At 40.7% G+C, this 15,898-nt stretch overlaps 1 protein-coding gene across 2 annotated transcripts in view; it reads right to left on the reverse strand.

The window, feature by feature from the left end:
• LOC123928127 (dimethylaniline monooxygenase [N-oxide-forming] 3) overlaps positions 1–15,898 on the reverse strand; it is a 28,780-nt gene that overhangs the window by 3,398 nt on the left and 9,484 nt on the right. For both annotated transcript variants that reach the window (XM_045983191.1, XM_045983192.1), the window contains exons 3-7: positions 12,729–12,917; positions 9,035–9,197; positions 8,628–8,770; positions 4,955–5,154; positions 1,583–1,938 (exon numbers count right to left, since the gene is read on the reverse strand). In XM_045983191.1, the coding sequence (XP_045839147.1) occupies positions 1,583–1,938; positions 4,955–5,154; positions 8,628–8,770; positions 9,035–9,197; positions 12,729–12,917 (1,051 nt within the window). The remainder of the gene's footprint in view (positions 1–1,582; positions 1,939–4,954; positions 5,155–8,627; positions 8,771–9,034; positions 9,198–12,728; positions 12,918–15,898) is intronic.

The raw sequence follows: 15,898 nt of genomic DNA on the forward strand, positions 1-15,898 counted from the left end.
CTGGCCCCCTCTGTTCTGGCATTTAGATTCCCCCAAATTGGATTATTTGCCTTATCATTCATGTCCTCTAAGGCTGTCTTTGCTTTGAATATCAGTTCTCTATTGATTTGGTCTCTGCCTTTTCTCCTTTCTTCAGAGCCCAGGTTACAATGATCCCAGCAGAGTAGTTGTCTGACCCTCTAATGTCAGTCTCCCTGAGCCTGAACCCTAAGCTCACTTTTTTCTGAGTGGAGTTTCATGCCACCCGTTCCTGCCTGTTGCTGCATGGTGAACACATCTCTAGACTTGGAGGAAAGAGTGAAGGAGATTTAAAGGGATCACTGATATATGCTGCTGGCATGATGTTGATGACAGCCCGGTCATGAAACGGGTCTCATACACAAAGTGGCAGTTTCCAACTTCCTGTATGAAAGAACATTTAAATCCCAGCAAGTCAGGTAGGACTGGAAGCCTTATATATGGTTTCAAAGGGAGTAGACCTGCTAAGCTCCCTTTTCCAGAAATTTTATACCTCTAGGACCAAACAAACTTTGCACATTAAACTCTGGCACCTTTTTTTGTTCTACGACCATGGACTTTTGTCTTCTGATCTGAATCTTCACGTAACTGCATTCGAACCTTAATATGAATTAGGGTTTGAGCCTTGTAACTTCTGTTGGAGAATGCTGCCCATTTTCCTTTCCTGACCTCAATTGAGTTTGCTGTTGTTGTTATTATTACTACTTTCTTTTTTTTAATTAAATTTAATTTTTTTCAGTGTTCCAAAATTCATTGTTTATGCACCACACCCAGTGCTCTATGCAATCCGTGCCCTCCTTAATCCCCACCACCAAGATCACCCCTCTCCCCTCCAAAACCCTGTTTGTTTCTCAGAGTCCACAGTCTGTCATAGTTCGTTTCCCCCTCCAATTTCCCCCAACTCCCTTCTCCTCTCCATCTCCCAATGTCCTCCGTGTTATTCCTTATGTTCCACAAGTAAGTGAAACCATATGATGATTGACTCGACTTGACTTATTTCACTATTTTCTTAATACAGACTCTCAGTATTCCTCTACCTTAGAGACTGATGACCTGCTACTCCCAGTACTTTCTGCTTCCAATGATCCACTGCTTGTTCTTATCTGACACGTGACGGGGAAGAAGAGCAGAAACGACACTGACTTTCCAGCAATCATAATTTGAATCATAATGTGAATATTTGAAGTTGGCTTGGAAGCATCTTCTCTTATTAAGCTTTCAAATAAGGTCTTTCTATTGAGTTTTGAAATAATAATTTTATCGAATTGTCATACACCTAAGACCAGAAGCTCTAGTGTTCTCAAGGTTAATAAGAGTTTACAGCTCTAAGGAGTTATGAATCACAAAATACTTCTTGAATAATATCTTGTACTATTGCATATGATAATCTAATGTGATATATTTTTAAATGCTTATAAAAGATAGTACCAAAAGTACAGAATTATACATTCAAAACTTGATAGGACCTAGGATTTTCCCGTTGTTATTACTGTTTTCACAAAGACTCAAAGGCATTCTTAATGGCATCCCTCTTCCCCATCAATGACCTTCTTAGTCTACTTACCTTTTATTACTTGTACTGCCCAGCGGGCTTGCAGGTCAGCTGTGGGAATGGTAGCCCCAAGGGACTGGACAAAACCAATCACTGCCATGGTCGGCTTCTCCAATTTAGGAGGGAAAATGCCTTTAAACAAGGTGACCTCATTGTTTTTGCTCTTAATGATGGACTCATCGAGGAAGGGGTAGTCATAACTATAGCCTGTTGCAAAAATGACGCAATCGATGGCCTCAAACACCGTGCCGTCCTCAAACACGGCTGCAGTCGCGGTGAATTCTCTCACATTCGGCTTAATGGACACCGTGCCGCACAGAATGCAAGCTGGGAGTTGATCATTAAACACAGGTTCTTTCCTCAGGGTTCTGTTCGGAAAATAGAGACAACTACTAGAACAGTAATATTTCCTCTTTGTTTTATTGCTCCATAACAATTAATAATCAACTAATAAGGAAGAAGAAAACTACCCAAGTTTTTCCCCTTGTGCCATGGAGTCTCACCAACATGGCTGAAAAACAAAACTGAAATGAGGCAGTATTGTGCAGTAAGACAAGCTGCCTTTTGCTGATCCTGTCTCTACTTCCTGGGATCTTTCTCTCCTCTTCCACAGACCTCCAAATCCCAGAATCAGCACCCACACCCTCTCCCCTGTTAAAGATGTATCAAGAAAGATCCTAAATCTGGGTATTTAGCTGGGCATTTGGATTTTTTTTCTTCAATCCTTATTAACTGTGAACCTCATTTGAATTAAACTTTCTTAATTTCTCTTGCCTCATCTTTCTCATCTGGAGTGTCAGTAACTGTCATGCCCATCTCGGGAAATGCCCATTGGGAAACCAAAATAAGACAAAGATCTGGCCTGAGCTCTCTGGTGGGGTGGGGTGTGAGCCCCTTGCAGACAAAGACACAAGTCAGGTCAGGGAGGGAGTGCCAGCGATTTATACAGGCCAGAAGAAGGTGGGGGCCAATTCAAATCTTTGGTTGGTGGAAGTCTGAAAAGGAGATGTTTTGATTATTTTTTGTCCAGCATTATCTAGTGAGTGTCAATAAATCTGAACTTTGGGGTGAAAGTGAGTAACACTGAAGAAAAAGGCTTTGCTCTTATGTTGCTATGGGAGCTGTGAGAGAGAGTCACAGGGAGAGCCTACCTGGGACAAAACCGAGTCAAACAATGGGATGGGTTGGAATCCTGGTTGGAAAAAGGCTGGATTCAACTGTGAGAATTACCTGCCATTTATCTTAAACCCACCGCCATCAGGTGGGTTAATTTTATAATTTAAAATGTAAATTTAAATTAAATTTATAATTTAAAATATAATTTTGGCCCACTGCCACCTGGAAACGGCTCTTGTTAAGGCCACCAGGACGGTGAGCTGCCAGATGGGACGATCCTGTCAGTTCTCATTGTATGCAGCGACCCGTGGTGGTTCCCAGTGGGTGGTTTCCTCCTTCTTGAAACACTGTCTTCGTTTTGCTTCCAGGTCATCACCCCTCTCTCTCGCGATTCCTTTCCTACCCACCTGCTATTCTGTCTCAGTGTCTCCTACTGAATTCTCCTTCTCTTCCTGACCTCTGTCCGAGGACACGCCCCAGGACGTCAGCCCTCAGACCTTTCTTCTTCACCTACAGTCATTCTTTAAGAGATGTCATCTGGTTTCATTGCTTAAAGTACTGTCTCTGCTCTGGTGAATCCACATTTTTAAACTATGGTTCCACTCTCCCTTCTGTCTTGTGTATCCCTAGGCTGCTCAACATTCTTTTATAATGATGACTAATTGGCATCCAACTTTGATATGTTTAAGACTAAATTTCACTCCCCCTGTGGTCTTCCACCTCCCAGTAACGGTCAACTCCATCCTGGCATCCTCGCTCAGATCAAAAGTCTGGAAGGTATCTCTGACTTCTTTCCTGTTCTCACATCTGTTATCCAATCTAACAGGAAGTCCTACTTGGGTTTACCTTTAAGATATATCCCAATCTGACCACTGCTGAGCACTGGCACAGTCCTAGTCCAAGTCACCAACTTCTGTCATCTGGGTTTTTGACAATAGCCTGGTACCTAGTCTTTTCACTTCCTTCTTCGACCTACGCCTGTCCACTGAATGATGACCACAGTGCCAGAGTGATTTCTTTGGATTAACTTGGATCTTGTCCCTGGCTTGCTCAGGTGCCTGCTCTGGCTTCCCATTGCCTTCAGAGTAGAAGCCAGCGTCCTTATGACGGCTTACCAGACCCAAGGCCATTGGCCGTTTTGATGTCTTTTTGGTTCCTCTCCTGCTGCTCTCGCCATCCCCTTTTCCGCAGGGAGAGAAGGCCATTGAACATTCTAGTCATGGCCCTGAAAAGGCAGTGAACAAACCGTTTCCTCTGGGATACTTTCCCCCAGACATCCTCCTGGCTCATTCCTTCAGCTCCTTCAAGAATTTGCAGAAAAGTCTCCTTCTCAAGAAGGCCTTTTCTGGGGATGCTAGCCCCCCCCTCCCCATTACATCTGCCTGTTTTGTTCTTTCTCCGGAGAACACAGCAGCATGTGCTCTCCTGCCACTTGTCTCTTGTCTTGCCCACGACTAGAAGGTAAGCTCACGAAGACAAGGATTTTCTGTGTTTTGTTCACAGCTGTATTCACAGGGCTTCACCTAGGACCTGACACATAATAAGGCTTAAATATTTGTTGAGTAAGTTAATTTTGATGTAAACAGTTTATAATTTGGATTTTTCAGCACATATCAAAGTAATTTCATATGTGTCTGAGGGATAGGTCCAGGGGGACATTATAGGAACGAGTGAGGAGGGAGCTGAAGATGTATGTGTTGTTGCACATTTCAGTTAAGGGCAGGCGTTGTGAGCGTAGCAGGAAAAGTCCTGCTTTGCTGAACTGAACTTCGCCATGAAGTGAGAGGCCGAAACAAGCTGGTTAAGAGTGAGGGGCTCCGGAGTCAGCAGATCTGGGCTCATCTTGAGTATTGCTTCTGCCTTCTGGCTCTGGGGCTTTGGTAAATTCATTCAGTACATTGAACCTCCGTTTCTCATCTTTAAAATGGGGATTATAATAGAGACCTCCTCATAGTTGTTCTGAGGATAGGACGATGCATGTCAGAGACTTGTGGAGTCACACCAAGTGCTAAAACATAACTCTTACTTTATTTGCTTAGGGGACTAATTCCTGACTCATTATATAACTTTACAGCTGAGCAAATCTGGTAACAAGGATTGTGAAACAAGAAATCACGCTGCATTTTTGCAGTTCTTCATCCCCTGAAATGTGAGACGTGGTTATTTCACTAATATTATTTTGATTGGTTTGGGAGTTTCAACACACATTGTGAGGTGTCGACACGGAAATAACAGTTGGCAGGCAGGTCATATTTAACTCCGTGTTACCCGTTTAAAGGCATCAAGCCGTAGTTCTCATGCTTGAATCTTGCATTCATCTGCTTCATGTACCACCAGTCAGAGATGGCTGTCGGCAAGTTGTTCTTGAGGAAGGTTTCAAACCGAGTGATAAACACCATGTCCCATGGATAGCCGTCATCCCATACCCGGCTCATCACCCAGGAGCCACTTCTGGAACTGATGATGACCTTAAAAAAAACCCCGGCAATTTAACCATTAAGTAGTGACCATTTGTAGTGGGTACTGCGGTTTGTCCCTCAGATCTGACTTTTGGGATGGAGTTATCACACCAGCTACTGGGAGTGTTGCCAGAAGGCCGCCCTCAGCCATTAGCCCTCTTTGAGAGTTGCTCTGGTGGAAAAGGGAAGGCCTTCCCCGAAGTCTTGTTCTCTTTCCAGATTCCCTGTCTTCAGGGTCTGTTTGATGCAGGGTTATGAAAGTCCAAGCTCTCCCTCCAACTTGGGACAATTCAGAAGGACAGCTTTGGAGTAAGGTGGAGGGAAACTTCCTTCCCTTGCCTCAGAGGTACTCATCCTGAAAGCACTCCCAAATAAACTTCCTACACTCCAGTCCACATCTTTGGATCAAGCACCCTGTCATCTTCTCTGCTGGAGGTGACCAATAACTGAATTTTCATCGCATTTCCTCTAGTGCACGTGTGATGATCATTGTTTACAACCAAGCAATTATGACCCCCCCCAAAATGGCATTTTAACTTAAAATCCCTTTCCCCATCCCAAGAGAATGCAAGAAATTTGGCATCTGAGAACTATAGTCTCAAATCCTGGCTCTGCTATTTACTAATTATGTGGTTTGGGGAAAATTCCTTGAACTTCTCTAATATTTGGTTCCCTTATTGATAAAATGGAGATAAGACGTACCCGCCACATCAACTCTGTGTGAAATTTAACGCAGTGTGCTTACCATGCGGTAGGACCACCACGGCCTGACAGGGAGAATGTGTCCCTTTCCTCCCCTTCTGTCATGATAATCCCTAATGGTATAGGTTTTCAGGCATTTTTAAAAAAGAATTTTTATATATAATGCCATTTCAAAGTATGTATGTATATATGTATTATGTTTAGTTGTAAAGGAAGCCAAAAAGGAGAGACTGGGGAATCAAACTGGCCTTTCTTTCTGCTAATTTATCATATATACAACTAATGGATGAATCTCTTAAAACTATGGCCTCATGAGATCTTTCCTAGCTCAAGAAGCTGAGGTGATTTACCATCATTTATAAAGAAATTCAAATTCTTTAGCCAGTCATTCAGTCCCTTAAAAAATACGACATAACCTGACTCCAGTCTTCCTTTCCTCAGTTCCTGTAGCTACTCTGTTCCTTGGAATCAGGTCTGACGTTCAGTCCTCTAAACACTTCATTAATTTCCTCTGCGACCTTCAAGAAGACAATGGACGTGCCTAGTCCTCAGTTATCTTTTCTGTAAAATGGGCATCATAAAACCCAGCGTACTTTCTTTCCACAATCGAAGGAGCGCATTTATACCCGGGCCCGAGTACCATATGCGTTACACAAACTGTCACCGTTGTCCATCTCCGTGCCAGCACGATGAACCACAACAGTGAAATGTGCTGTTCTCACTCCTGTCTCCACACTGTCGTGTGTGCCATTCTCCCTTTTAAGAACACTCTTTGCCACCTCTTCAACCACGTGATTCATAGGTACCCTCCAAGGCCTGGTTCAGGTCTACCCCCTTTGTGAGGCCTGCAGTTCCGGAGTCAGCAGAGTCAGAGCCTTGCGCTCCTGGAGCATTGCCTGTGCATCCTTGTTCCAGGGGTGGCTCTTGTACCGTTGGTAGACTTTCTGCTTAACTCTTGAGGTTATGTTTAATTTACGTCCTACCGATGTCTTATTTCCCCAAGTAGATTTTAAGCTCCTTGATGAGAGGGGCCCTAGAGTTGACTTCTTTGTGTCTCTACACTGTCTCCTACAGTGCTTTGAACAGTAGACAGGAATATATTGTTATGCCATTTGTCCCGTCCTGATCTCCTGGCTTCACTGATGGTGTCACTGTCACTGAAAATGGACCTGTGTCACGGATGCCCAGTGTGATGTCAGTAGGCATAGCCTCTAGAGATAGAATTGCTATCTGTGGGCTTCTGGGCAGTCAGTCCTAAAGAATCTTCCCACGAGCAGGTGCCGTTTTTCAAACTCCTTCCCCTCCCTCTGTGGGCCCTCTGCTCTTCTCCGTTTCCTCTACAACCTCTCCTTATACCATTCTTTTCCAGACCCGAGGTATTGCAGCGAAGGGGTCTTTTCTCCGTTTCTTGAGACTCTAAGCTTCTACCTGCTTCAAGACCTTCTTCTTGGAGTCCTCTTCTGACACTGAACCCTTTTCTCAACTTTTTGCTCTGAGCTTAAATGCCATCAGCTGGAAAGGGCCTTCCCACTTCCTTGTCTGAGGCCCTTATAATCATCCACTCTTACAGCATGCTTTTTCTTGTTTTTTCTAGCACTTTTCACAATTTTCCCATTATTTGTGCATTTACTTATTTAATATCCGTATGTTACACTAGACTCTGAGTTCAGGGCGGGCATCATGTCTGTTTTATTCTCCGCTTTCTCTCCAGCACTCAAGCCAGTGTGGCACACAGTCGGCTCTCAGCAAGTAAGTGTGGGATGACCGTATGCATGAATGAATGAACGTAGAATGGGACGACCGTATGCATGAATGAATGAACGTAGAGTGGGACGACCGTATGCATGAATGAATGAACGTAGAGTGGGACGACCGTATGCATGAATGAATGAACGTAGAGTGGGACGACCGTATGCATGAATGAATGAACGTGGAGTGGGACGACCGTATGCATGAATGAATGAACGTAGAGTGGGACGACCGTATGCATGAATGAATGAACGTAGAGTGGGACGACCGTATGCATGAATGAATGAACGTGGAGTGGGACGACCGTATGCATGAACGAATGAACGTAGAGTGGGACGACCGTATGCATGAATGAATGAACTAGAACTGTCTCTTGCTGACATATGTAAATTCTTTGACTCCTTACCAAGCTCAAAATGTAGGTTCGATTTTGATCTGCTTTATTTATCTTTGTGAGAAAGCAGACACTCCAAGGATTGATGTATTAAGCTCAGGAGTGTCAGAGTCATAATCTTAACCCCAAGTCCACACTAGTTTCAGAGGAATTGCTGACACGTTAGATACCAAATGTCCTGAAGAAGATTGTTGAATGACATCACTCCTCGGTGACATTCTGCCTTTGTCATACCAAACCATTTAAAACCGCACTTGCTGGGGTGTCTGGGTGGCTCAGTCAGCTGGACTCTTGATTTTGGCTCAGGTCCTGATCTCATGGTTGTGGGATCCAGCCCCATGTGGGGCTCCCTACTCAGCAGGAATTCTGCTTGACATTCTCTACCGCTCCCTCTGCCTCTATCCCTGCTTGCACACACATTCACTCTTAAATAGATAAATACATCTAAACAAAAAACAAAAAAACAAACCAAAGCCTCACCTGTTATGGAGGGAACCTGAGATGTATGAAACGCTGCTTAGTCTTCCCGTCAAGAACCCTGCACACCACTGTCCCCTCCCTAGTTTCTTATCACCCCCTTCAAATGGTAGCGGTCTCCGTGCCTTCAAAGATAGTCTGACTACCTGAGAAACCGTACCTGTTCAGCTGTGTGACTGAGTTCCGTGGCGATATCACAGCCTGAATTCCCCAGGCCCATCACCAGGATTCGCTTCCCCTTGAATATTCCTGGCTCCTTATAATCCCGGCTGTGGAAGCATTTGCCTTTAAAAAGTTTTAGTCCTGAGTGAAAAGTGGGAAACATAGGAATCATCTGGTTTCCATTAAAAAAAAAAAAAAAACAAACCAAAAAACAAAAAACTACTGTCAAAGACTTGTGGGTGAAAGCAGTCAAAATAGTATGGAACTTTAACAGTCTGGATATATTCCATGTAATAACAGAAGCATGCTTTAATTCAATCTGTGCTTTTGAATACATAGAAAAGATACTATGAAGATATTCCCTTATGCCAGCTGTGTAGATGGCAGACTAAATTTCAGCCTTACCTGGAAAGGACTCTTTTGGTAGGTTGGGGTACACATGATGTCCAGAACAAATCAACACAGCATCAAAGACAGCTGATTCTTTTTTACCATCTCTTTCAGTGGTAACATCCCATTGGCCAGTGACTGAGAAATCAGGACGTTTATTTATACCAGATACAAGGGTCTGAAAGAAATACAGAAAGATTGCCTTTTCCATGCCAGCAGGTACATTTGACACTAACTTGATGAAATAGTATGGAAAAAGTCCTCAACAGTGGCTTGCGAAAAATCATCCATTATTAACATACATATTATGGGGGAACCTGGTGGCTCAGTCAGTTAAGCCCCTGCCTTCAGCTCAGGTCAGAATCCTGGAGTCCCAGGATTGAACCCCGCCTCGGGCTCCCTGCTCAGCCAGAAGTCTGTTTCTCCCTGCCCCTTACCCTGCTTGTACTCTTTCTCTCTCTCTCTTTCTCTAGCTCTCTCTCTAAAATAAGTCATAAATAAAACATTAAAAAATTAAAAAAATACATATTACAAATTCAAAATTAAAAAATCAAAACATGAAATGGTAAATATGTTTTTTTGTGATTTTGATTATTTGAGAGAGAGAGAGAGAGAGAGCGAACATGAGTGGGGGGTGGTAGAGAGAGAGAAGCAGACTCCCTGCTGAGTGGGGAGCTGGCCATGGGGCTCAGTCCCAGGACCTTGGGATCATGATCTGAGCTGAAGGCAGATGCTTAACTGACTGAGCCACCTAGGTGCCCAGGTAAATATATATTTTTATCCTCACATAGCTTCTTGGGCATAACCAGTATGTTTTGTACTGAGTGACTCCCCTCTTTGAGATATGACTGTGAATTCGATCATAGCTTACAAGTGGCATGTACCACATGTACTAAGTAATCTGGAGGCCAGTCATTTTTGTAGTAACGATTACTACTTCCTAACATATCTCTTTAGCTATTTTATTTTTTAGTATTATTGCCTTAAATGAAAGATATCATCTATATTCAGAGAATGAGTTGTCAAATTAGTGTGCATGAGAATTACCAGGAAAGCTTATTAAAGTACAGATTCCCAGGCCACAGTCCCAGATGTTCTGAACCAGTAGATCTGGCATAGGATATGAAAATTTGAATTTCTAATGCCCTCCCAGGAGATGTTGATGCTATTTGGCCCATATACTGAGTTTCACTGGATTAGATTATCAATAAATATTTATTCACAGCTGAACAGCTGCCTGTTGGTTGGTATGTTCTTTCATCAAAAATATTTTTTAGCTCTTCTGATTGTATTGGGAAGAGGACCTCTATTTGGTACAATTCATTCTTATAAACTTTATTATATATAGCATTTCATATTGATTAAACACAGTGTGAAATGTACATAATACACAGATCTGCATAATGCCTGTTACTTATGAAATATAATTAAATAAGCACTTATGAATCCATAAAATCTTACATATCATTCATTTAGAAGAAGCCTGGGATTATGCATTTATTTATATTATGGTAAATGGTTCCTTTTTGGATTATACTTTCTGTTTTTTTGCTGCTGGTTTACAGAAATGCAATTGATTTTTATATCTTGATCTTGTATACTACCAGTTTCCCTGACATTTTTACGTTAATTATTATTATTTTAAATTTTATTTTATTTTTTCAGTTTTCCAAGATTCATTGTATATGCACCACACCCAGTGCTCCATGCAATATGTGCCCTCCTTAATGCCCACCACCAGGCTCACTCAACCCTCCGCCCCGTCCCCTCCAAAACCCTCAGTTTGTTTCTCAGAGTCCACAGTCTCTCATGGTTCGTCTCCCACTCCGATCCCCCCCTTCACTTTTCCTTTCTTTCTCCTAATGTCCTCCATGTTTCCTTGTGCTCCAAAAGTAAGTGAAACCTTATGATAATCGACTCTCTCTGCTTGACTTATTTCACTCAGCATAATCTCCTCCAGTCCTTACCATGTTGATACAAAAGTTGGGTATTCATCCTTTCTGATGGAGGCATAGTACTCCATTGTGTATATGGACCATATCTTCTTTATCCATCTGCTGAAGACTTTGAGATCCAGTACTTTATGCTTAGAGCACATCTCAGTTTTTGGCTAGTGGCTACCGCATTGAGCAGTGTGGATTTAAGATAATATGTTTCTATGAATCAAGAAAATTCCCTTCTAATCTTAGTCTGGTGAGAGTTTACTTTCTTTTTTCTTTGCTTTGCTTTTCTTTTGCTTTCTTTTAGGTAATTTATTTCATTAATTTCTTTCATTAAATGTTAAATGGATGTTAAATTTTATCTAATGCCTTTTCAGAAGTTAGTAAATGCATTGTTTTCTTCCTTTGACAGGGTTTTGCACTAAATTACATATTTATATTTCATGATATTAAAATATTCTGTATTCTTAGCCCAAACTCAACTCAATGAAGATGGTTAATTTTTAAAAATGTTGGGTCCATTTTAGAAGTTTTTCCCACTGATTTTCATGAGGGAACTATGTCTGAATTTTCTTATTTCCTATTGTTTTTGTTTGCTTTTGATGTCAAGGTTATAATATCATAGAATAAGTGTGGAGTCCTATTTTGTTTTTTAGTCTCTGGGGTTTATAAAATATTGAAATAATTTATTTTTTGCAAATTTGGAATTACCTGTGGAAATTTTTCTTAATGGGAAAAATTTTAGTTTCTGATTCAAAAGAACTCTAAGTTACTAAAGGACTATTCAGACTTTCTAGTTCTTTCTGTGTGAGTTTTGGCAAGTTTAAAAAAAAAAGATTTTAAATTTAACCAATTTAAACCTTATTTGGCAAACACTTTTATAGTATTCCTGTTACATTTTTTATTTCATCCACATCAGTTTTATCCATTATTTATTTATTTATTTGCATCTTTGTTCCTTTTTCCTCAAACTGTCAGCTTTTTATCTAATTTTTCCTTTTCAAAGGATGAACTCTATTCTTCTTCTTTTTTTTTTAAAGATTTTATTTATTTATTTGACAGAGAGAGAGATCACAAGTAGGCAGAGAGTCAGGCAGAAATTGAGGGGGAAGCAGGCTCTCTGCTGAGCAGAGAGCCCGATGCGGGGCTGGATCCCAGGACCTTGAGATCATGACCTGAGCCGAAGGCAGCGGCTTAATCCACTGAGCCACCTAGGCACCCCCTCTATTCTTCTTAATATGTTTTTTTCTATTTCATTAATTTCTTTTTATTATCCTATTCATTCTATGTTCTTTTGGGTTTATTCTGCCTTTATTTTTCTAATTTCTTTATCTTGTTTTTGAAACTTTCTTATTTTCTAAATAAGTATTTAACCTTATAATCTTCATGAAACTTTGGGTCTTTATGCTTCCCACAAGTACTGATATGTAGACTTTATCATTCAGATATAAATATAAAGATTTCCACTGCAGTTTCTTCTTTGAGCCATAAATTGTTCAGAAAAAAGAGTTTTGAATTTATAAATTCATGGCTATTTTACATTTATTTATTTATTGTTGATTTCTAAGTTAATGACATTTTTGTCTAAGAACTGTATGTGGTATTTTGTAAATTTCCAATGTATTCTCTAAATCTAGGGTCAGGGAGGCCACAATATTAAAAATATTGACAATAAGGAAGAAATACTGAAAGGAACAAATAAGAATCTGCTAATAAATATAGAATTCCTCACAATTATGCCTCAAACTAATCTTTTGATAGCATCTTACCTTAAATTGTATGTATCTTAGGAGCTTCTTTTCTTTGGAAAATGCAGTGATATATTCCTGGAGCTTGCTGTTGTGCATAAAGTTGGGGAAGTCATCAGGGTATGGGAAGTCTGGGAAACACATCATCTCTTTGGAAGAGTTGGTAAAGACAGACTGGTAAATGCTAGCTCTGCCTTCCTCTGGATGGTCCTATAAGTGTATAGTTTCAAATGGAAGAGAGTTTGTAAATGGGTAAACTTACCATGGTCAGTGCCAGTTCCAAATAATTATCACTCACCTTATCTTGAATTCAGTAAGATGAGGAGTAAATTCACTTTACTTAAACAATTTGATGCTAATCAAAGAACCTTAGAATATGGAAGAATACATCTTTCTTAACATTTTTTCTAAGGGAAACAAATTTTGAATTTCGTTATGTCTTTTTAGGAATATATAACTAGAATTGAAGAAAAAATTCTGATATATGTTATGATATGGATTAACTTTGAGGACATTATGCTAAGTGAAATGAGCCGGTCACAAAAGGATAAATACTGTATGATTCCACTTATATGAGATATCTGGAGTTAGCAAGTTCACAGAGACTGAAGGAATGGTGATTGCCTGGGGCTAGGAAGAAGGGGAGTGATTGTCTAATTGGCAGAGTTTTAGTTTGGGAAGATTGTAAAATGTTCTGAACATGGATGATGGTATGATTGTACAACCATGTGCATAAGCTTAATGCCACAGAACGATACACTTTAAAATGGTTAAATGATAAATATTTATTGTGGTATGCTCGCCACAGTAAAAAAAATCTTCTTCAGTACATCATGAGGTAGTTCTGGTGAATTAGAACATACTATTTTCTTACGTACCTAGGGCAGAGAGGACTTAAGGTACGTTTATAATAGTGTTTTTCAAACGTTTTTGGCCACAACCTATAGTTAGTAATACATTTTATATTGCAACACAGTACACCACACACACACCAGAAGTTTTATGAAGAAATCAATCTAACTATTTGAGTTATATTCTGATTTGTTCTATCTCCTTCCCATTTAAAAATGCAGATTGATTCACTTATTTATTTCGTAACACCCAAATAGGTCATAATTTCTAGTTTGAAAAGCAAGGGTTTAAAAGAAATGGAAGGGTGAAGTTTGGAGGACTGGGTGGGAGAAAGGAATAGAGGCAGGAAGGAGGGTGGTGGTGAATCACCAAGTCTTAAAGTTTATTCTTTGGGCTAAAGTGTTAAGATTAACATACCTCATATAAAATGCTGAGGGCAGAGGGGCTTCTGTTTTCACATTTGAGGTTTGGGTAAGATATCACTTATGTTAAAGACTTGCCCTGGACCAACCTTGGTAGGGGGAAGCCACAGAGGAGTCAAGGAGCAGTGATTCAGAAGAGGCAGGATCTTAGCTCAGCTCTCTTGAACACATTCAGTTTGAGCAAAACAAGGAGCTCCCACTTGCTCCCAATAGAAATGCAGAAATTTAAAAAAAATTTTATTTTTTATTAATGTATAATGTTTTATTAGCGCCATAGAAACACAGTAATTTTCTGAGACTTGTAGAAGGTAGTCTACCAGAGAGTTGCCATGAGGGGGCTAAGTGGCGTTTTAGGAGAGAGCTGTAGAGCGGCCTACTTGGTTCAGGAACTTAATGGGAAAACTGTGTCTTGGGGAGGTTCATCAGGTATGCTCATAGGAGGCAAGTAGGGTTTAATCAGCAAGGTCATTCGGCCTCGAAGCTAAGAGAGGACAGTCTCCAAGTTCATCAACTATTGTCTTCAATTTAAGATTCCTAAAGGATAAGCATGAATGATAACAAATACAACAGTGACACCAAGAGACCAGAGGGGCCAGAGAACAGTCCCAGAATCTGTGTTGAATTTGAGAAACTTTGGCTTTCCTCCACCCCAAGGTCACATAAGTCCTTTTTCTCCATAAGTTCAGATACAATCTTGGAAAAATTCAGGGGCTGAGAGGATCCGATAGACTGAGTTTTTATCCAAAAGATACTTGGAGATTAAGCTGTGCCAATTGGGGATAATTCTTTTGTCTTGGAATGCTTTTATGCTCCTCCCTGTGTAATTTTGGATATTTATCTGTTGTCCTATTTGTGCTAGACATGAAAGAGTGACCTGAGCATTAGTAGTCTAGTATGTATTTATGGATGAAAAGCATTGCAAAAGATCAAGAATTCACAAGGAGATCATGAGAGAAGATGAGAGAAGAATTCCCCCGTTTGTAGCCAGCAAGGAAACAGAGACCTTAGCCTGACATCAGCAAGACACTGAGTTTAGCCACCACCCTGTGTGAACTTGGAAGAAGGTTCTTCTCCAGTGCCTGTAGAAAAGAGCTCAGCCCAGTCCAGCCACGCCACGCCTTGGTTTTGGCCTTATGAGGCCTTAAGCTGAGGAAGCTGAACTATGCTGTGCTTCCTAACCTACATAACTGAGAGTAATAAATGGGTGTTGTTATGAGTTGGTCGGTTTGCAGTAATTTGTTATGCAGCCTTAGAAAACTAATACAAGGGCAGAGGTGAGGTGCTGGGGCAAGCCAAGTTTGGGGAAAATGATGTAATATTACACCAAGGGAGGTAAAGTCAGGATGATGCTAATCTTTGAGACACGTTTGAGGTAGTTTTGCAACTATGGCTGCTCCAGGGTATCAGTCTTGATTGATCTGCAGATGTTCTTAGGCCCCCAAAGTCCGGATTGCTGAGGACAGAGCTGTAGCATAATCCAATACATCACTTGTGACTTGCTCTTTTTCTTTTTTTAAACAATGATGGACTTCTTACTGGTCCTACTCAGTGTTACATAGTGCAGCTCAGAGCCCATATTTATAGACTGATCCTTCCAAGTTGATCAGGTAGAAAGTTCATTAGGGAATGGCTATAGAGTCAATAATGGCATTTTTAAATATAGTTTTTTTGGAGGGAGAGGTCAACAAAGAACGAAACCCTGTTTGTTTATGGAAGTAGATTTATTCTTTTCTGGTACAAAAGTAATCCAAGCTTCTGATTAAACATGACCAATTATATAGATGTATTTAACTCTTCTTTCACCCAAGTCTCTATTAAAACAACTGTAAAAGTATCAGAGGTATGAAGCCACAAGGGAAAATAAAAGAAAGAAAAATAAGAACAAACAAAAACCAGCAAGAACATCTTAGAAGATTG

This window comes from Meles meles, chromosome 17, assembly GCF_922984935.1.
Source record: "Meles meles chromosome 17, mMelMel3.1 paternal haplotype, whole genome shotgun sequence".
Taxonomy (NCBI): Eukaryota; Metazoa; Chordata; class Mammalia; order Carnivora; family Mustelidae; genus Meles; species Meles meles.